This window comes from Microtus pennsylvanicus, chromosome 12 (genome assembly GCF_037038515.1).
Source record: "Microtus pennsylvanicus isolate mMicPen1 chromosome 12, mMicPen1.hap1, whole genome shotgun sequence".
Lineage (NCBI taxonomy): Eukaryota > Metazoa > Chordata > Mammalia > Rodentia > Cricetidae > Microtus > Microtus pennsylvanicus.
In genome coordinates, this window is record NC_134590.1 from 88,683,340 (window position 1) to 88,705,323 (window position 21,984).

The 21,984-nt window shown below is 41.0% G+C and overlaps 1 protein-coding gene across 6 annotated transcripts in view; it reads left to right on the forward strand.

The window, feature by feature from the left end:
* The window catches only part of LOC142832210 (ankyrin repeat and SOCS box protein 3-like), a 157,259-nt gene that overhangs the window by 49,967 nt on the left and 85,308 nt on the right, over positions 1-21,984 (forward strand). For all 6 annotated transcript variants that reach the window (XR_012907208.1, XM_075942503.1, XM_075942504.1 and 3 more), the window contains one exon: positions 20,940-21,070. Coding sequence is in view for 5 of the 6 variants with exons in the window: in XM_075942503.1 (XP_075798618.1) it covers positions 20,940-21,070 (131 nt within the window). In the remaining variant the exon portion in view is untranslated. The remainder of the gene's footprint in view (positions 1-20,939; positions 21,071-21,984) is intronic.

Here is a 21,984-nt window from a genome sequence, read left to right on the forward strand (position 1 = left end):
AATAGTCTAACAAATGTCCTTTCTTAGTGTTACCTCAAGATATTTTATGTGATTTATGGCTATTGTGAAAGGTGATGTTTCTCTGATTTCCCTTCAGCTTCTTTATCCTTTGTGTATAGGAGGGCTACTGAATTTTTTAGTTGATCTTGTTTCCTGCCACTTCACGGAAGGTATTTATCAGCTGTAGGAGTTCTCTGGTAGAGTTTTTGGAGTCACTTATATTCACTACTATATCATCTGCAAATAATGAAAGTTTAACATCTTCTTTCCCAATTTGAATCCCCTTGATCTCCTTATGTTGTCTTATTGCCTAAACTTCAAGAAGTATGTTGAAGAGATATGGAGAGAGCAGACAGCCTTGTGTTCTTCCTGATTTTAGTGGAATTGCTTTGAATTTCTCTCCATTTAATTTGATGTTAGCTGTTGGCTTACTGTATATTGCTTTTATTATATTTAGATATGGTCCTGTATCCCTAATCTCTCCAAGACCTTTATCAAGAAGGGGTGCTGAGTTTTGTCAAATGCTTATTCCACATCTAATGAAATGATCACATGAATTTTTTCTTTCAGTTTATATATGATGGATTACGTGGATATGTTTTTCATATGTTGAACCAGCCCTTTATCACCGGGGTGAAGTCTACTTGATCATAATGAATGATTTTTTATGTGTCATGGATTTGGTTTGCCAGTATTTTGTTGAGAATTTTTGCACTGATGTTCATGAATGAGACTGATCTGTAATTCTCTTTCTTGGTTGAGTCTTTGTGCAGTTTTGGCATCAGGTTAACTGTAGCTTAATAAAAAGAGTTTGGCAATGAGCCTTTTGTTTCTATAATATGGAACACTTTGAGGAGTACAGGTATTGGCTCTCCTTTAAAGTTCTGGTATAATTCTGCACTAAAACCATCTGGCCCTTTGCTTCTTTTGGTTTGGAAGTTTTTGATGATGGCTTCTATCTCCTTGCAGCTTATAGTTCTATTTAAATTGCTCACCTGGTCTTGATTTAACTTTGGTAGATAGTATCTATCTAACAAATTGTCTATTTCTTTCACATTTTCCAATTTTGTGGAGTACAGATTTTTGTAGTAGGACCCAATGATTCTCTGAATTTGCTCAGTGTCCACTGTTATATTCCCCTATTTATTCGTTATTTTGTTAATATGACTGTTCTCTCTTTGCCTTTTGATTAGTTTGAATAAGGGTTTGTCAATCTTGTTGATTTTCACAAAGAACTAGCTCGTGTTTCACTGATTCTTTGTATGGTTTTCTATGTTATTGATTACATCCCTCAATTTGATTATTTCCTGTCTTATACTCCTATTAGGTGAGCCTGCTTCTGTTTTTTTATACTGCTTTCAGGCGTACTGTTAGGTCACTGATGTGAGCTCTCTCCATTTTCTCTATGTGGACACTTAGAACTATGAATTTTTGTTTAGCACTGCTTTCTTTCATAGTGTCCCCTAGGTTTGGATATGTTGTGCCTTCATTTTCACTGGATTCAAGGAAGGTTTTAATTTCTTTATTTTTTTCCTTGACCTAGGATAATCAGTAGTAGACTCTTCAGTTTCCATGAGTTTATAACCTTTATGGAAATAGTATTGCTGTTGAATTCTAGCTTTACTCCATTGTGATCTGAGAATACAGAGTGGATTACACCACTTTTTTCTATCTGTGGATGTTTGTTTTGTTACCAAGGATGTGATCAATTTTAGAGCAGGTTTCATGAGGTGCTGAGAAGAAATATTCTCTTTTGTTTGGGTGCCATGTTCTATAAATGTCTGTTAATTTCATTTGATTCATTACATCCGTTAGTTCTCTTATTTCTCTGTGAAGTTTCTGTCTGTTTGACCTGTCCACTGTCGTGAGAGGAGTGTTTAAATCTCCTATTATTAGTGTATGGGGTTTGATGTGCAATTTTTTTTTGAACGCTGGCCAAATTATTTTATTTATTTATTTTTTTTCTGGTTTTTATTTTTTTTTAAATTTATTTATTTATTAAAGATTTCTGTCTCTTCCCCGCCACCGCCTCCCATTTCCCTCCCCTCCCCCAATTAAGTCTCCCCCCCAGCCCGAAAAGCAATCAGGGTTCCCTGTCCTGTGGGAAGTCCAAGGAACCCCCACCTCCATCCAGGTCTAGTAAGTTGAGCATCCAAACTGCCTAGGCTCCCACAAAGCCAGTGCATGCAGTAGGATCAGAAACCCATTGCCATTGTTCTTGAGTTCTCATTAGTCCTCATTGTCCGCTATGTTCAGAGAGTCCGGTTTTATCCCAGGCTTTTCCAGACCCAGGCCAGCTGGCCTTGGTGAGTTCCCAATAGAACATCCCCATTGTCTCAATGTGTGGGTGCACCCCTCGCGGTCCTGATTTCCATGCTCGTGCTCTCTCTCTTTCTGCTCCTGATTTGGACCTTGAGATTTCAGTCCTGTGCTCCAATTTAGGTCTCTGTCTCTGTCTCCTTTCATCGCTTGCTGAAGGTTAATATTCAGGAGGATGCCTATATGTTTTTCTTTGGGTTCTCCTTATTTAGCTTCTCTAGGATCACTAATTATAAGCTCAATGTCCTTGGTTTATGGCTAGAAACCAAATATGAGTGAGTACATCCCATGTTCCTCTTTTTGGGTCTGGCTTACCTCACTCAGGATAGTGTTTTCTATTTCCATCCATTTGTATGCAAATTTCATGAAGTCCTTGTTTTTTATTGCTGAGTAGTACTCTAATATGTATAAATTCCATACTTTCTTCATCCATTCTTCCATTGAAGGGCATCTAGGTTGTTTCCAGGTTCTGGCTATCACAAACAATGCTGCTATGAACATTGTAGAGCATATACTTTTGTTGTATGATAAGGCCTCTCTTGGGTATATTCCCAAGAGTGGTATTGCTGGGTCCAGGGGTAAGTTGATCCCGAATTTCCTGAGAAACCGCCATACTGCCTTCCAAAGTGGTTGCACAAGTTTGCATTCCCACCAGCAATGGATGAGTGTACCCCTTTCTCCACAACCTCTCCAACAAAGGCTATCATTGGTATTTTTGATTTTAGCCATTCTGACAGGTGTAAGATGGTATCTTAAAGTTGTCTTGATTTGCATTTCCCTGATCGCTAAGGAAGTTGAGCATGACCTTAAGTGTCTTTTGGCCATTTGAAGTTCTTCTGTTGAGAATTCTCTGTTCAGCTCAATGCCCCATTTTATAATTGGGTTGATTAGCCTTTTGTGGTCTAGTTTCCTGAGTTCTTTATATATTTTGGAGATCAGACCTTTGTCAGTTGCGGGGTTGGTGAAGATCTTCTCCCAGTTGGTGGGTTGCCTTTGTGTCTTAGTGACAGTGTCCTTTGCTTTACAGAAGCTTCTCAATCTCAGGAGGTCCCATTTATTCAATGAGGTCCTTAATGTCTGTGCTGCTGGGGTTATACGTAAGAAGTGGTCTCCTGTGCCCATGTGTTGTAGAGTACTTCCCACTTTCTCTTCTATCAGGTTTACTGTGTTCATACTGATATTGAGGTCTTTAATCCATTTGGACTTGAGTTTTGTGCATGGTGATAGATATGGATCTATTTTTATTCTTCTACAGGTTGACATCCAGTTTTGCCAGCACAATTTGTTGAAGATGCTCTCTTTTTTCCATTGTATACTTTTAGCTCCTTTATCGAAAATCAGGTGTTCATAGGTTTGTGGGTTAATGTCAGGGTCTTCTATTCGATTCCATTGGTCGACTTCTCTGTTTTTATGCCAATACCAAGCTGTTTTCAATACTGTAGCTCTGTAGTAGAGTTTGAAGTCAGGGATGGTAATGCCTCCAGACGATCCTTTGTTGTATAAGATTGTTTTGGCTATCCTGGGTTTTTTGTTTTTCCATATAAAGTTGATTATTGTCTTCTCCAGATCTGTGAAGAATTTTGATGGGATTTTGATGGGGATTGCATTGAATCTATAGATTGCTTTTGGTAGAATTGCCATTTTTACTATGTTGATCCTCCCAATCCAGGAGCAAGGAAGATCCTTCCATTTTCTGGTGTCCTCTTCAATTTCTTTCTTCAAAGACTTAAAGTTCTTGTCAAATAGATCTTTCACATCCATGGTCAGAGTTACCCCAAGATATTTTATGCTATTTGTGACTATCGTGAAAGGTGATGCTTCTCTAATTTCCCTCTCTGTTTCCTTATCCTTAGTGTATAGGAAGGCCACTGATTTTTTGGAGTTGATCTTGTATCCTGCCACATTACTAAAGGTGTTTATCAGCTGTAGGAGTTCTTTGGTAGAGTTTTTGGGGTCGCTTATGTATACTATCATATCATCTGCAAATAACGAGAGCTTAACTTCTTCTTTTCCGATACGAATCCCCTTGATCCCTTTATGTTGTCTTATTGCTATTGCTAGAACTTCAAGCACTATATTGAAGAGGTATGGAGAGAGTGGACAGCCTTGTCGTGTTCCTGATTTTAGTGGGATGGCTTTGAGTTTTTCTCCATTTAATTTAATGTTAGCTGTCAGCTTGCTGTAAATAGGTTTTATTATATTTAGGTATGATCCTTGTATCCCTAATCTCTCCAAGACTTTTGTCATAAAGGGGTGTTGAATTTTGTCAAATGCTTTTTCAGCATCTAATGAAATGATCATATGGTTTTTTTCTTTCAGTTTATTTATATGGTGGATTACATTGATAGATTTGCGTATGTTGAACCAGCCCTGCATCTCTGGGATGAAGCCTACTTGATCATAATGGATAATTTTTCTAATGTGATCTTGGATTCGGTTTGCCAGTATTTTATTGAGAATTTTTGCATCGATATTCATGAGTGAGATCGGCCTGTAATTTTCTTTCTTGGTTGGGTCTTTGAGTGGTTTTGGTATCAGGGTAACTGTAGCTTCATAAAAGGAATTTGGCAATGACTCTTCTGTTTCTATATTGTGAAATACATTAAGGAGTATAGGTATTAGCTCTTCTTGGAAGTTCTGGTAGAATTCTGCATTGAAACCATCTGGTCCTGGGCTTTTTTTGGAAGGTAGATTTTCGATAACGGTTTCTAGCTCTTCGCGACTAACAGGTCTATTTAGATCGTTCACCTGGTCTTGGTTTAGCTTTGGTATGTGGTACTTATCTAAAAAAATGTCCATTTCTTTTGTATTTTCTAGTTTTGTGGCATACAGGCTTTTGTAGTAAGATCTAATGAGTCTCTGAATTTCCTCTGTGTCTGTGGTTATGTCCCCCTTTTCATTTCTGATCTTATTTATTTGCGTGTTCTCTCTCTGTCGTTTAATTAGTTTGGATAGGGGTTTGTCGATCTTGTTGATTTTCTCCAAGAACCAACTTTTTGTTTCATTGATTCTTTGGACCGTTTTCTGCGTTTCTATTTTGTTGATTTCGGCCCTCAGTTTGATTATTTCCAGTCTTCTACTCCTCCTGGGCGCATCTGCTTCTTTTTCTTCTAAAGCTTTCAGGTGTGCTGTTAAGTCTCCGATGTATGCTTTCTCTGTTTTCTTTAAGTGGGCACTTAGTGCTATGAACTTTCCTCTTAGCACTGCTTTCATGGTGTCCCATAGGTTTGAGTATGTTGTCCCTTTATTTTCATTAAATTCAAGGAAGACTTTAATTTCTTTCTTGATTTCTTCCTTGACCCAGGTGTGGTTCAGTAGTTGACTGTTCAGTTTCCATGAGTTTGTCGCCTTTCTGGAGGTAGGATTGTTGTTGAATTCTAACTTTAATCCGTGGTGATCTGATAAGACACAGGTGGACACTGATATTTTTTTGTATCTGTGGAGGTTTCCTTTGTTTCCGAGTATGTGGTCAATTTTCGAGAAGGTTCCATGAGCTGCAGAGAAGAAGGTATATTCTTTCCTATTTCGGTGGAATGTTCTATAGATGTCTGTTAAGTCCATTTGCTTCATTACCTCCAGTAGTTCTCTTACTTCTCTATTAGGTTTCTGTCTGATTGACCTGTCCATTGCTGAGAGAGGTATATTGAAGTCTCCTACAACTAGTGTGTGTGGTTTGATGTCTGCCTTGAGTTTTAGTAATATTTCTTTTACATACGTGGGTGCTTTTATATTAGGGGCGTAAATATTCAGGATTGAGACTTCATCCTGACAAATTGTTCCAGTTATGAGTATAACGTGTCCATCTCGATCTCTTCGGATTGATTTTAGTTTGAAGTCAGTTTTGTTAGAAATTAATATGGCCACACCTGCTTTTTTCTTAGGACCATTTGCTTGAAAGATCTTTTCCCAGCCCTTTACTCTGAGTAGATGCCTGTCTTTGTGGTTGAGATGTGTTTCTTGCAAACAGCAGAATGTTGGATCCTGTTTTCGTATCCAATCTCTTACCCTGTGCCTTTTTATAGGTGAATTGAGACCATTAATATTAAGTGATATTAATGACCAGTGGTTGTTTTTGCCAGATATTCTTATTGTTTTTGGAAGTAGAATTTGTGTGTCTCCCTTCTTTGAGTTGTGCTAGTGAAGGGTCGCTAGATGCCTGAGTTATTGTAGGCAGTGTTGGCAATGTTGGATTCCTTGGGTTGCGATTTTCCTTCTATTACTTTCTGTAGGGCTGGATTCGTGGCTACGTATTGTTTAAATTTGTTTTTATCCTGGAATGTCTTGATTTCTCCATTTAAAGTGAACGAAAGCTTGGCTGGGTATAGTAGTCTGGGCTTGCATCCATGGTCTCTTAGCTTCTGCAGTACTTCTATCCAGGACCTTCTGGCTTTCATTGTTTCCATAGAGAAATCAGGTGTAAGTCTGATCGGTTTACCTTTATAAGTTACTTGGCCTTTTTCCTTTGCAGCTCTTAGTATTCTTTCTTTAACCTGTATATTTTGTGTTTTGATTATTATATGGCGAGGGGATGTTTTCCTTTGATCCAGTCTGTTTGGTGTTCTGTATGCTTCTTGAATATTCAAAGGAATATCTTTCTTTATGTTGGGAAAGTTTTCTTCCATAATTTTGTTCAAAATATTTTCTGGGCCTTTGAGCTGTGACTCTTCTCCTTCTTCTATTCCTATTATTCTTAGATTTGGTCTTTTTATTGTGTCCCATAATTCCTGAATGTTTTGTGATGAGAATTTGTTGGCTTTGCAGTTTTCTTTGATCAGAGCGTTTATTTTCTCTATGGTGTCCTCAAAATCTGAGATTCTTTCTTCTATTTCTTGTATTCTATTGATTATGCTTGTTTCTGTAGGCTCTGCTCGTTGACCTAGATTTTCCATATCCAGCTGGTCCTCAGTTTGTGTTTTCTTCCTTGCTTCCATTTCAGTTTTCAATTCTTGAACTGTTTCCCTTACCTGTTTGATCGTTCTTTCTTGGTTTCCCAGGGTATTATGTACGTATTTACTCATTTCTTCAAATTTTTGGTTATACTTCTCATCCATTTCTATAAGGGCATTTTTCACATGTTGTTTAAGGGACTCTACAGCTTTCATAAAGTCAATTTTTTCCACTTCTTCTGTGTTATGGTGTTGGAGACCTTCTGTTGTAAGATCGTTGGGTTCTGGTGTTTTCATGTTGTTTTTCAGATTATTGGGTGAATTCTTTCCTTGGCGCCTGCCCATCTCCTCCTATCGATGCTATCTAAGGGGTCTTTTAAAACTGGTTCAGGTTCCCCTGCTGGCCAGGGGCTCCTCTTACAAAATGCCCTTGCTCTGTTTCCTGGTTCCTGCCAGGGGCCAAGATCCCTCTCACCCCTCAGAAAGGTCTTCAGGAATAGGACCCGGCTCCTCCTTTGCCAGGGACCTCCCCAACCGAAGGCCTACCTCTTTGGTTTAATTGTAGTGGGGCGATCTGTTCTTGGTGTTGCGTGCGCGGTCCCTGCAGCCTGCTTCTCCTGCTGGGACGGTTCCCGCCGCCAGCAGCCAGTGTCCTCTGCTGCCGCTCTGGTCCCAGTGGGTCCCCGCCGGCTGCGCTGGGCGTACTCCGGCCGCGTTCCGCCGCCCGGTGTTCCGGCCGCGTTCCGCCGCCCGGTGTTCCGGCCGCGTTCCGCCGCCCGGTGGTCCGGCCGCGTTCCGCCGCCCGGTGGTCCGGCCGCGTTGCGTTCCGCCGCCCGGTGGTCCGGCCGCGTTGCGTTCCGCCGCCCGGTGGTCCGGCCGCGTTGCGTTCCGCCGCCCGGTGGTCCGGCCGCGTTGCGTTCCGCCGCCCGGTGGTCCGGCCGCGTTGCGTTCCGCCGCCCGGTGGTCAGGCCGCGTTGCGTTCCGCCGCCCGGTGGTCCGGCCGCGTTGCGTTCCGCCGCCCGGTGGTCCGGCCGCGTTGCGTTCCGCCGCCCGGTGGTCCGGCCGCGTTGCGTTCCGCCGCCCGGTGGTCCGGCCGCGTTGCGTTCCGCCGCCCGGTGGTCCGGCCGGGTTGCGTTCCGCCGCCCGGTGGTCCGGCCGCGTTGCGTTCCGCCGCCCGGTGGTCCGGCCGCGTTGCGTTCCCTTGATGTGCAATTTTAAGTTTTAGTAAAGTTTCATTTACATATGTGGTTGCTCTTGAATGAAGGGCATAGATGTTCAGGATTGAGACTACATCTTGATGAATTGTTCCTGCTATGTGTATAAAGTGTCCTTTTCTATCTCTTTTGATTGATTTTGTTTGAGATCAATTTTGTTAGATCTTAGGATACCTCACCCACATGTTTCATAGATCCATTTGATTGGAAAATCTTTTGCCAACCCTTTACTCTGATGTCTTGTCTCTCTTTGAGGTTGAGGTGTGTTTCTTGTTCCAGTGAAAAATGGGGACCCCTAAGCCAGAGGAAAGCCACTGCCTCTGCCTTGGCATTCCCAAGCCCTGGAGGCAGAAGAGCCCAGACTGGACTGAGGATGGCTCTATGCTCAGCACAAACAGCCTAAGGGGAATCCTCTCCTCTTCAGGGTTCTGCACCCAAAGGACCAGAGAGGCCCCCCCTTAGCTCCTTCCAATGCAAGGCTACCTGCTTACCAAAGGCAAGAAATCCCAAGATGTGGTCATGGCTGCCATGCCAGCCCCCCTGGTGCCACTGGTGTCTTTGGTTCCTGTGGTGAGTGACTGCAGGGCAGTCTCCCAGAAGACCAAGGTTCCTGGAATTGCGAGGGAGGAAGAGGCACCACCACTGCTCACAGACTAGAAGCAGCAGCCACCTTTCTTCCACAGAATAGCTGAAGTATCTGGCTGAACAGTGCTTTTGGGCTGACTTATTGTCCTTCCAGGTTCTGCTGTCTGTGCACCAGAAGCTCTGATTGGTAAACTCACAGCTGGAGCCCAGTCTGTGGGTCTTCCATGAAGAGCCCTCTGGCATGTGCACAGTTCTATTTGGGGGTATCCCTGAGAAGACCAAGCAGTAGATCAATGCTCTGTTACCAGCTCCAGATCTACCTGAGCCAGGGCCTGTACAAGTGTAATTGGAAGATCATTTCCCAGGTGCTCTTCACCAAGACCCACAGGGATAGAAAGGCAGGGAGAGTCTCTTAGGGCTTAGGCATAGGGATTGGGGCATTTTTGCTTAGAGACTAATCACTCACCCCTTCTTCCTTTGGTTCAGTTGGTGCTTGCATCTCAAGTGGCTATTCTTCTTTTGATTCATTCAGGTGGTGTTATGTATACAGTTTTTTATGGCCTTACAGGGATAATGTACATGAATAGTGTGTGTTGCTGTGTATATTTATATGTGTGTGTATATATATATGTAATATATATACATACAGATATATATATACATATATGCCATGTGCACAAGTAAATAAAATGAAATTGAAAAGCTAAAGAATCTCCCAATAGGTAGCTTTATCTCCTTTCCTAGGTTGCTTCTCCAGAAGTCATGACATACCCTAGGCATGGACCAATAATTACATATAACTTATTTGAAAGTGTAACTACACATCTAGATAACCAATTTTTCCCTTCATGTAAAAACAGTGACAAAATGTAGAGAAAATATAGGCATTATATGAATAGTGCAGATGGTAATAGAAGTTATTTTATACAGCTATAGTAATGAAATCCTCATGATAATGTCAAAAATATACATGTTAATTAACGAATTTGAATGAAAGCCCCAGACACAAATCCACATACCTATGAACACCTGATATTTTATAAAGAAGCCAGAAATATGCAATGCACATGAGAAATATCTGTAACAAATGGTGACAGTCTAACTGGATTCTGTGTGCAGAAGAAAGGAGATAGCACCATATTTGTCATCCTGAACAAACTCCAGACCAAGTGATTCAAAAGCCTCACCTAAATCCATTTTTACTGAACTAGACAGAAGAGAAGCTAGGGAGTAGCCTGGAATGCATTGACACAAAAGACTACTTCTTAAACAAAACACTGATAGTGCAGGCACTAAGATCAACAATTAATAAATGGGACCTCACAAAACCAAAATGCTCCTGAAAAGCAGAGAACACTGGCAATAATATAAAACAGCAGCTGACAGACTAGAAAGGGATTCTCCCTAACTCCACATCTAATACAGGGCTCACATCACAAATATCTAAACACTGGAAGTCCATGTGGAAATCTGTGATTCCTGCTGCTGCCAGATTTTAGGGGTGAGGAATATTCTTTTGCAGACCCTTTAATAGGAATGAGAGACATTGAAGGCTCTGTGACAACCTCTCCCCACAAGCAAACAAATCAATATAAAACCAGTCCAGACAGAGAGATACAGAGAAAAATCTTTGAAAATTTGATAAATTTGCTGAAGTATATAGATCTTCACAAATGATGGGTTTTCCTGTGGGGCAGGGTCTGGGAATAAACTTAGCAATCTTTAAAGATTGGACACTGTGGGTTTCACCATACTCCACTGAGTATGTGGGAGACACAAAATAAAATACCTGTATTTTTTTTCTTTTTCTTTTTGAAAGGGAAAAGGGGTAGAAGGGTCAGCCTGGGAGGAATGGGAAAATAGTATCTTCAGTGTACATTGTATGAAATTCCCAAATAATTAACCATTTTTTTTGTATTGAGGCAAAAAGAACTCAAGAAATTAGACATCAACAAATCAATTAATCCACTTAAACTGGGTTACAGATATAAACATAATTCTCCATAGAGAAATCTCAAATGACTGAGAAAAGCCCAAAGAAATGTTCACCATTTTTAGCAACTAAGGAAATTTAAAGTCAAAACCAGTTTGAGAGTCGATTGAACATCTGTCAGAATGACTAAGATCAATAGCACAAGTGACAGCTCATGCTAGTCAGGGTGTAGAGCATTGTAGTAAAACGGGAGGCTGGGATGCATCCCAGGCACCCTACCGCCCGCACGGCTAGCTTTACCCAAAATAATTACATGGAAACTGTATTCTTTTAAACACTGTTTAGCCCATTAGTTCCAGCCTCTTATTGGCTAGCTCTTACATATTGATCTAACCCATATCTAATAATCTTTGTAGCCCATGAGGTGGCTTACCAGGGAAGATCTTAACCTTCGTCTGTCTGGAGAGGGAGAATCATGGCGACCGACCTGACTCAGCTTCTTTTTCCTACTATATTGTTCTGTTTACTCCACCTACCTAAGGGTTGGCCTATCAAATGGGCCTAGGCAGTTTCTTTACTAAGTAACCAATGAAAGCAACATGTCAAAAAAAATCACTCCCACATCAGAGCATGGGGAACATTTGTCCATTGCACGTGGGCGTTAAAACTTGTATAACTGTTATGCAATTCAATATGGATGTGCAGGCTTTGTTGACTCCTCATGGAGGCCTTACCCTTTCTGGTGAGAAGATATGGTCGGATGCATTGAGGTAGAGAGAGAACAGGAGAAGCCGGCCACTCGAGTTACCATGTTGTTGGAGTTGGAGGAGGTGCTCATGTCTGACTGGGTGGCAGTGTGGCCCCATGTATTCAAGGAGAACTAGTAGCTCGAGTTCATGTTCACTGTGGCCTGGAACAAGACTGAAGGCAATTTTGACATCCACTGCCAGAGCTGGATGGTCCAGATGCCGAGGAGCAGTTCACGGGAACAGATGGGGTCTCCTGAGCCAGATGGAAGCCCCTGCCTCTGCATTGGCGCTTCCAAGACTTAGGCCATAGAAGAGCCGGGACTGGGCTGAGGATGGCTCTGTGTTCAGTGCATGCAGCCGCTAGGGAATCCTCTTTTCTCCTGTGTCAGGCCAGCAAACGAGCAGAGAATCCCCTCCATGGCCCTGTGCAGGGCAAGGTAAGACTGCTTCATTGAGGCAAGGTATCCCAGCTGCCACACCTCCCCCTCCGGAGCCCCTGGTTTCTTCCTCGCCAGTGGTGAGTGCCTGCTGGCGGTCTCCAAGAAGACCTAGGTCTCTGAAATTGTGTGGGAGGACTAGGTGCCACTGCTGCTCACAGACTGGGAGCCACAGCCGCCTTCCTTCCACTGCAGAGCTGGAGTTTCTGCCTGAAGAGTGCACCTGGGCTGGGCTCTTCTCCTTCCAGGTTCTGCTGTCTGTGTACCAGCAGCTATTCTTGGTAAACTCACAGCTCGAGCCATGTCTGATGGTCTTTCCCAAAGAGCCCTCTGACATAAGCATTGTGCTGTTCCAGGACATCCCAGAGATGACCAAGCAGATAATTGATGCTTTGTGTTACCAGCTCCAGGTCTACCTGGGTCATGGCCTGGACAAGTGCAGTTGGAAGATCCTTGCCCAGATGCTCTTCACTGAGTCCCACAGGGAGAGACAGACAGGGAGTGTAGCTTAGGGCTCAGGGCTTAGGGATTGGGGCATTTTAGTTGGAAGACTAGCTACTCAATTTCTTCTTCCAGTTGGTTTAGGTTGTGCTTATACCTCTAGGGGCTATTCTTTTTCTGATTCATTCAGGTGGTGCTACATATAGAGTTTTCTATGGCCTAACATTGATAATGTACATGAATAGCATATGTGCACAGTAACTCAAATTAAATTGATAGGCATAAGCGTCTCTCCATAGGCAGCTTCTCTTCTTTCCTAGGTTGCTGCTCCAGAAGTCATGACACACATCAAGCATGGACCAATAATTACACATAACTTATTTGTAAGAGTAACTACACATCAACATAAAATGTTTTCTCTTCAGGTAATAGTGACACAATGGAGAGAAAATGCAGGCATTCTATGAATAGTGCACAAGGTACTAGAAATTATATCCCATAGCTATAGTAACAAAACCCTAATGATATTGTCAAAAATAAACATGTTAATCAAGGGATTTGAATCAAAGACCCAGATGCAAATCTGCATATATATGAATATCTGATATTTTATAAAGAAGCAAGAAATATCCAATGGGAAACTGAAATCTACAATGGGAAACGGTGGCACTCTAACTGGATTTCAATGTGGAGAAGAAAGTAGAGCGCGCCATATTCATCAACCTGAAGAAAACTCCAGTCCAAGTGGTTCAAAAGCCTCACATAAAACCATTTGTAGTGAAGCTGACAGAAGAGGAGCTAGGGAACAGCCTTGAATATATTGAAACAGGAGACTACACTAAGGTCAACAATTAATAAATGGGCCTCACAAAACTGAAAATCTCCTGGAAAGCAGAGAACATGTGGCAATAGGAGAAAACAGCTGCTTTTAGACTGAAAAAATGATTTTCCCTAACTCCACAACTAATAGAGTGCTCACGTTCCAAATACATAAATATGGAAGTCCATGTAAAATTTTGTGATCCTTGCTGCTGCCAGTTGTTTGGGGCAAGGAAGCTTCTTTTGCAAAACCATGACTGAGAATGAGAGACATTGCAGGTTGTATAACACCCACTCCCCCCCCCAACAAACAAATCAAAATAAAAACAGTCCAGACAGGGAGCTATTAAAGAGAGTCCTTAAAATTGTGATAAAGATGTTGAAGTATATAGATTTTCATAAATGATGGTTTTTCATGTGGGAAAAAGGGCTGAACAACAAAGAATCCTTTATCTACATAATAATCAAAACAATATCCATGCAGAATTAAGAAAGAATACTAACAGCTGCACAGGTAATAGGTCTAGTAACATATAAATGCAGACCTGCTAGAATACACCTGACTTTTCAATGGAAACAATGTAAGCCAGAAGGTCCTGGTTGAGCCCTATGAAGACATTAGTAGGCCATGGATGCCAGCTAGTATACACAGTGAACTTTCATTTACCATAGATGGAGAAAAGACAGGAACAGATTTAAATAATGTGTAGCTACAAATCTATATCAATGGAAAGTACTAGAAGTAAAATTTCAACCCAAGGAAGTCAGCTACATTCACAAAGTCACAGAAAATAGATGATCTCACAGTAGTAAATCCCAAATAAAAGAAAAGCAAAGACAATAATGTCACCACCAACAAAAAGTCAAATAACAGGAACTAGCAATCACTTGTCATTAATATCCCTTAATAGAAATGGTATCAAGTCACTTATAAAAAGACACAGACTAACAGATTGGATACAAAAACATAATTTATTCTTCTGCTGCATACAAGAAGCACATCTCAACCTCAAAGACAGACATCGCCTCAGAATAAAGGGTTGAGAAAATTTTCCAATAAAATGGACCTAAGAAACAAGCTGGTGTAGCTATCCAAATATCTAACACAATAGACTTCAAACTAAAATCAATCAAAAGAGAAAAAGAAGGACATTTAATATTAGTCACAGGAAAAATCCATCAAGAGGAAATCTCAATACTGAACATGTATGTGCCAAATACAAGGGCACCTTCATATGTACAAGAAACACTTCTAAGGCTTCCATCACATATTATGCCACACATACTAATAGTGGGTGGCCACAACACTTCACTCTCACCACTGGATAGTTCTGACAGACAGAAACTTAACAGAGAAATAAGGGACTAAACAGATGTTATGACTCAAATGGACTTAACACACATCTATAGGATATTCCATCCAAAGATATAAGAGCATACCTTCTTTTCTTCTCTACACCCCATGGAATTTTCTCAAAATTGACCATATACTCAATAAAAAAAGAAAACTTCAACAGATTCCAAAAATAATTGAAGAACCCCATGTATCTTATGGGATAACCATGAATAGAAGTTAGCATTCACCACCCACACTAATTTCCTAACCCACAAACATATGAAAATTGAGTAATACTTATCTGAATCACAAATGGGTCAAGGAAAAAACAAAGAAAGAAATTAAAACTTTGTAAGGTTCAATGAAAATGACCACACAACGTACCCAAAGTTATGGGACACAATGAAAGCAGTGTTAAGAGGAAAGTTCATACCACTAAATGCCTATATAAAAAAGCTGGAAAAATCCCAGATTAGAAAGTTAACAGACCCAGCTGGAGAGATGGCTCAGTGGTTAAGAGCATTGCCTGCTCTTCCAAAGGTCCTAAGTTCAATTCCCAGCAACCACATGGTGGCTCACAACCATCTATAATGAGGTCTGGTGCCCTCTTCTGGCCTGCAGACATACACACAGACAGAACACTGTATACATAATAAGTAAATAAATAAATATTTTTTTTTAAAAAAAGAAAGTTAACAGACCACCTGTAAGCTCTAGAACAAAGAGAAGAAAACTCACCCAGGAGGACTAGATGACAGGAAATAATGAAATTGAGAGATGAGATTAACAAAATAGAAAGAAAACAGTACAAGACTGGCTTTGTGGGAACCTAGGCCATTTGGATGCTCACCTTACTAGACCTGGAAGGAGGTGGAAGGTCCTTGGACTTCCCACAGGGCAGGGAACCGTCACTGCTTTTTGGGCTGATGAGGGAGGGGGACTTGATTGGGGGAGATGGAGGGAAATGGTAGGCGGTGGCTGGGAGGAGGCAAAAATCTTTAATAAATTGTAGTATTAAGAGCGGCGGCGGGGCTGCGTCCCCAACACCCCAGCCGCCTGCTCGGCTAGCTTTTGCCCCGAAATAATTACACAGACACTGTATTCTTTTAATCACTGCTTGGCACATTAGCTCTAGCCCTTACTGGCTAATTCTGATATCCCGATCAACCCATTTCTAATAAACTGTAGCACGGTTCTTACCGGGAAGATTCTAGCCTAAGTCCATCCTGGGTCGGAGCTTCATGCGTGCGTCTGCCCAGGAGCCGGGAGCATGGCGTCTTTCTCTGAGGAGTCTGCTCCTGAGAGCAGAGCTGTGGAGTCTGAGCTCACTTCCTGTTCCTCCCAGCGTTTTGTTCTGTTTACTCCTCCCACCTATCTCCTAACCAATGAGAGCCAAGCAGTTTCTTTTTATTTAACCAATGACCTTCCTCCATCAATAAATAATTTAATTAATAAAAATAATAATAATAAAGAAAACAGTACAAGAATCAATGAGACAAAGAGTTGATTCTTTGAGAAATTGAAATTTTGAGAAAAATCACAAAATTGAAAAATGTCATTCCAAACCAGCCAAACTTCAGAAAGAATATACAAATTAAAAAATCAGAAATCAAAAAGAGGACATAAATCAGACACGGAAGAAATCTAGGGAAATCTAGTGGGCAGGTCACCACCAGCTGTAAGACTTCCTACAGCACATACCCACCACCACCTCCTTCTAAGGGTACTGGGAATACAGAATCCTGTCACTGCATTCTCTTTTGTGTTTGTTCCGTTAATCTGCACTCAGGGCCTAACATTGCATAGCAACTGCTTTGCACACTGATTAAGATCCAGTTCCAATATGAACTTCTTTATAACGTGTACTTAAATTTAAATATACATCATAGTAAAGTTACTATTCTTAGTTAGTGTTCATTAAATTAAGCTCTATCATTTATGCTGTTATTATATTAATTATACACAATAATTGAAAGATCATCTGCAAGTCATACCCACAAGCATAAAATAGTTTGTTTGTTGAGCCTCTTAAATTGACATTTTTGTCAGTGAATACATTGAGGAAAAGGTGTCTCTATCTAGAATAATCTCCAAACATATATTGTGTGTATATATATATATATATATATATATATATATATATATATATATATATAATCTCTTTCAAGTATTTATTATTTTCTTTATGAGTATATATTTGTAGTGTGAGATTATGTCATCTGAGTACACATACCCTCAGAGGGGAAGAAGGTGTCTGATTCCATGGCGCTGTAGGTAGAGATGGTCGTGAGACACTTGATGGGTTGCGACCTCTGCAAGAGAAGCCAGCACTGTTGGCCAATGAACACATGTGTGTACATAGTCAGAACAAATGATAGATTCAAAGAGTAGAATAATTATTTGAAACACCCTGCTTAGATGATTCTTTTAGCAATGAAATGAAGAAGAGATGTGAATAGACTTTATCTATTATTGCTATTTTAGTGCAACTCTTTGAACTGCAATTCTTTTTTTCATTTATTTATTTATTTATTTATTTGCACTGCCATTCTTATGAAAACCTAATTCCCAAGTCACTGACAGTTCCTTGAGACTCATGGGACTACTCACAGTGATCTCCACGACTCTAGGGCTGGAACTCATTCACTCCTCAGAGCACGAGCACGCACACACACACACACACACACACACACACACCACCACCACCACCACCACCACCACCACCACAACAGCAACAACAACAAAAACAACAAACCACCCCATTTGACACCATCGTGCATCTGGTGATACCCTTTCAAGGGCCCTGCAATACTGGAGTTTTAGTGTCCTGTGCTCTGTTGCTATGTCTTTGCATTATTCTACACAAACAAATGGAACTTTCAAATTCTTCCTGAAGTACACCTGAGGATTTCTAGATAGCACCATAGAGGAGTATGCATGCACTTGTAGACGGGTATCTGATAGTCTAAAACACTGTAAGTTTTAACCTTTATTAGTAGTGACGAAAGAAAATGATCGTCAAAATGTCACTTAGATCATGAGCGAAAGAAAGAAAAGCCAAACAGCCTATCAGTAGTATTAGTTTCCCTGTCACTTCACAGCCTGTGCCATGCATAGAGGACTGGGAATTCACCTGACCCATGGCTGCACCCAACCCACTGAGCTGGCAGCCAGTCCTCCCAAATGCAAACATCCCACTCCAACCCTGGAATGGGATCCCTGTCACCCCCTCCCTCACCCCTGTCACCTTAACCCTCACCACCCTCACCCTCTCCCTCACCACCCTCATCAGCCCCAGCTTGGCTCTCGAGGGTCCACCCTTCATGACTAGGCCGATTTCTCACACTCTGAGGTTGTACAGTGAGTGCCCAGGACCGTGCAGAGCCCAGCCATCCCCAGGAGCTCTGCGCATGCGTACTTAGGCATGTGCGGACAACTGTCCAGAAGACAGTTGGAAGAGCAGGAATTGTGGCCTCTGAGCCCCGATACCTGCAGTTCAGTTTGCTGTCAGCTGTCCTGTCTGCCTCTCACTGGGGTCAGTGCTGTATGAGGAACCTGCATGATGAGAAAAGCGCCTCTTTTTCCTGTCTGGGAGGCGGCCACTAGTGAGCCGTGTTTCCTCCATGGGAGAGCAGTAAACTTCACCCAGAAAGACTTCACTGAAGTGCGGCTCAGTTTTCCTAACAGTAAGACTCCACTGGCATCTGGTTAAAAGTAGATTTAGAAATGCTAGGGCCAGACCGAACATTCACGTTCAGCCAATGTCTCCTCACACCTAGGTTTGGAGTTGATCTGACAGCCAGTGTGTCCGAAATGCCGCTGTTTGCACTGAAAAACAGCGCGTGTATTCTCTCTTTTAGATGGTAAGTCGGCAGGCATGTATAGGTTCTGTCTGCCAGGCTGTGTAATTTGGTGCTCTTTCCATTTCTCCTTGTCATTCCTTCTTTTTAGTGAGAGTTTGACTTATTCTTTTCCAATTTGTTTCCCCTTAATGTCTTTTTGCTGTCTTATTGCTCTAGATAGAACTTTAATTACTCTATGCATAGATATGCAGAGTGGACTACCTTGTCTTGTTCCCGATTTCAGTTGGACTGCTTTGAGTCCTCTCCGCTGAGTTTGATGTTGGCTGTTGGCTTGCTGTATATTACCTCAATTATGTTTAGGTATGTTTCTTGTATCCTTGCTCTCTCCAAGACATTTATCACGAAAAAATGTTGTATTTTGTCAAATGCTTTTTCGACATCTAATGAGATGATCATGTGGTTTTTATTTTTTAGCTTGTTTATGTGGTGGATTAGGTTGACAGATTTTTATATGTTGAACCATTCCTGCATCTGTGGGATGAAGTCAATTTGGTCATGGTGGATGATGGTTCTGATGTGTTCTTGGGTTCGATTTGTCGTTATTTTATTTAGTATTTTTGCATCAATGTTTATGAGTGAGATTGGTCTGTAATTTTCTTTCTTAGTATTCTCTTTCTGTAATTTGGGTATCAGGGTAATTGTAGCCTCATAAAAAGAGTTTGGTAGTGTTCCCTTTATTTCTATTGTGTGGAATAATTTGAGGAGTATTGGTCTTAGTTCTTCCTTGAAAGTCTTGTAGAATTCTGAGCTGAAACCACATTGTCCTAGTCTTTTTTTGGTTGGGAGACTTTTGATGGCTGTTTCTATTTCTTCAGGAGTTATAGGTCTGTTTAATTTGCTTATATGGTCTTGATTTAATTTTGGTAAGTGATATTTATCCAGAAAGTTGTCCATTTCCTTTAAGTTTTCCAATTTTGTGGAGTACAGGTTTTCAAAATATGACCTGATGATCCTCTGTATTTCCTCCATGTCTGATGTTATGTTCCCCTTTTCCTTTCTGATTTTGTTAATTTGGATATTCTCTCTCTGCTTTTTGCTTAGTTTTGATAAAGGTTTGTCTATTTTGTTGATTTTCTTGAAGAACCAGCTCTTTGTCTCATTGATTCTTTGTATTGTTTTCTTTGTTTCTCTTTTGTTGATTTCAACTCTCACTTTATTTCCTGCCATCTAGTTTTTTTTATGTGAGTTTGCTTCTTTTTGTTCTAAAGTTTTCAAATGTTTGGTTAATTCAGTAGTGTGGGATTTTTTTTCAGCTTCTTTATATAGGCATTTAGTGCTATGAACTTGCTTCTTAACACTGATTTCATTGTGTTCTATAAATTTGGATATGTTGTGTGGTCATTTTTCATTGAATTTTAGGAAGTCTTTAATTTCCCCCTTTATTTTTTCCTTGACCCATTGATGATTCAGGTGAGCATTGTTTAATTTCTGTGTGCTTGTGGGTTTTCTGGAATTAGTATTGCTGTTGACTTCTAGTTTTAAACCATGGTGATCTGATAAGGTACGTTGGGATATTCCATTTTTTTTTTGTATTTTGGACGTTTGTTTTGTTACCAAGTATGTGGTCAATTTTTGAGAAGGTTCCATGAGGATTCTGTAGATGTCTGTTAAGTCCATTTACTGGTATTGCGTTGCTTCTTTGTGGTGTAGCATGTGATCTTCTTTTCTACTCATCTTTTCCTCTAATAGGTATGGTTGGGCTGTTTGAGATTCTGTTGAGTAATCTTCTAGGTGCCAGTAAATCCCAAGCTCAGATGGTTGTTCCTCGTGGTACAGTCAGTGTCACAGTTCTAGTTTCCCTGTTGGTTACTCCTGTTCCTGGAGGTAGCTCAGTGCTCCTGTGCTTGGCTCTGCTCCCTTGGAGTTTGCTGTTTCAGGCCTACTTTGGCTTAGGCTGCAGGCTTTGATCTGTTTCTGTACATCTTGTTCTAAATATCCTCCTGCAGAAGTCCCTGGCGTGGAGTTGGGCCTGTTGTGGTGGAGATTGTTGAGTCTGGATCTGGTCGCTGGCTATGTCCTGATCCCCCCATGTCCCGGGACTGTGTCTGCTCCTGGCTTCTGCTTCTTGGTGTAGCTTGTTTTTTCTGTCTTAGGTAACTGGTTCAGTCCCACTCCGGTTCTGGTGGAGATCGCAGACTCTGGGTCAGCTCATTGGCTCAATTCTGGTCTGGCAGTGTCCCAGGACTGGATTTGCTCTTTCCTTCTGCTCCTAGAGGAGCTTGTTTTCTCCAGCCTCTCTCCTAGGAGTACCATCATCGAGTTCTTGTATAAAAGGAATGTGATACTTGCTTTTAGTACTAGCCCTAAATATGTTAATATTTTGCTGTTGATGGCCTGTTAACATGTTGTTCATACAGGGTTAACTCAGTCAGCGATGATGTCCTTATTTTTACTTTGGAATTTTCTAATTGGAAGAGACTTCCACCACCTGTTGAAAAGATGATCTCTGCTCGTGCAAACTCTTCTTGGGCTCTTCAGCAACATATGGGTAAGAAAGTATAGGTTTAAATACACTACTTTTCCTTCTCTTGGTTTTCTTGCTACATTGAATTTTTTTGTGGATTTGTTATAGAACATATAGTAAATTAGGCAGAATTTGCATTTCTCTACACATAGAAAGGGTGGGGAAAGGACAGTAATTTTCTCTTAATAATTGTGTCTGTTCATAAGTTTAACCTACTGATCTTATAGAGAGCCGTGAGTTGACAGTTTTTACTCAGTAATATCCTTTTGTTTTCATAAAGTTATATAAGCAAAACATTTAGTTTACATTCAAAAGAATGCTGAACTTAATTTTCTTTAAAAATTTGGGTTCTGTTTATAATATGCTAACATCTCTGAAGGGAAATACTAACATTTTATTTACACTATCTCTACTGATAGTATATCAGCTTTTGGTATACCCTGTGATGTAGTTGGAGGCCGCTTGTTTGTTTCCTGGCTGCCCAGAAGCCCAGCCATGAAATAACCACACAGAAACTATATTAGTTAAATTACTGCTTTACCCATTAGCTCTAGCTTCTTATTATATCTAACTTTTATATCTTAATTTAACCCATTTCCATTAATCTGTGTATCGCCACGAGGCTGTGGTGAAGTTCTGGTGTCTGTCTCCAGTGGGGCCATATGGCTTCTCACTGACTCCACCTTCTTTCTCCCACCATTCAACCTAGTTTTTCCTGCCTACCTGTGATGTGCCCTGCAACAGGTTCAAAGCAGTTTCTCTATTAGCCAGTGGTATTCACAGTTTATAAGGGGAATCTCACATCACTGTGAGCCGGGTTGAAATTCTGGGAACTGATTGTTTTGTTGTTGCTTTTTTAGAGAGGATCTTCCTATATAGCCCAGGGTGGTGATGGAGGAGGGTCATATGTCTATTGGTTAATAAAAAACCGCCTTGGC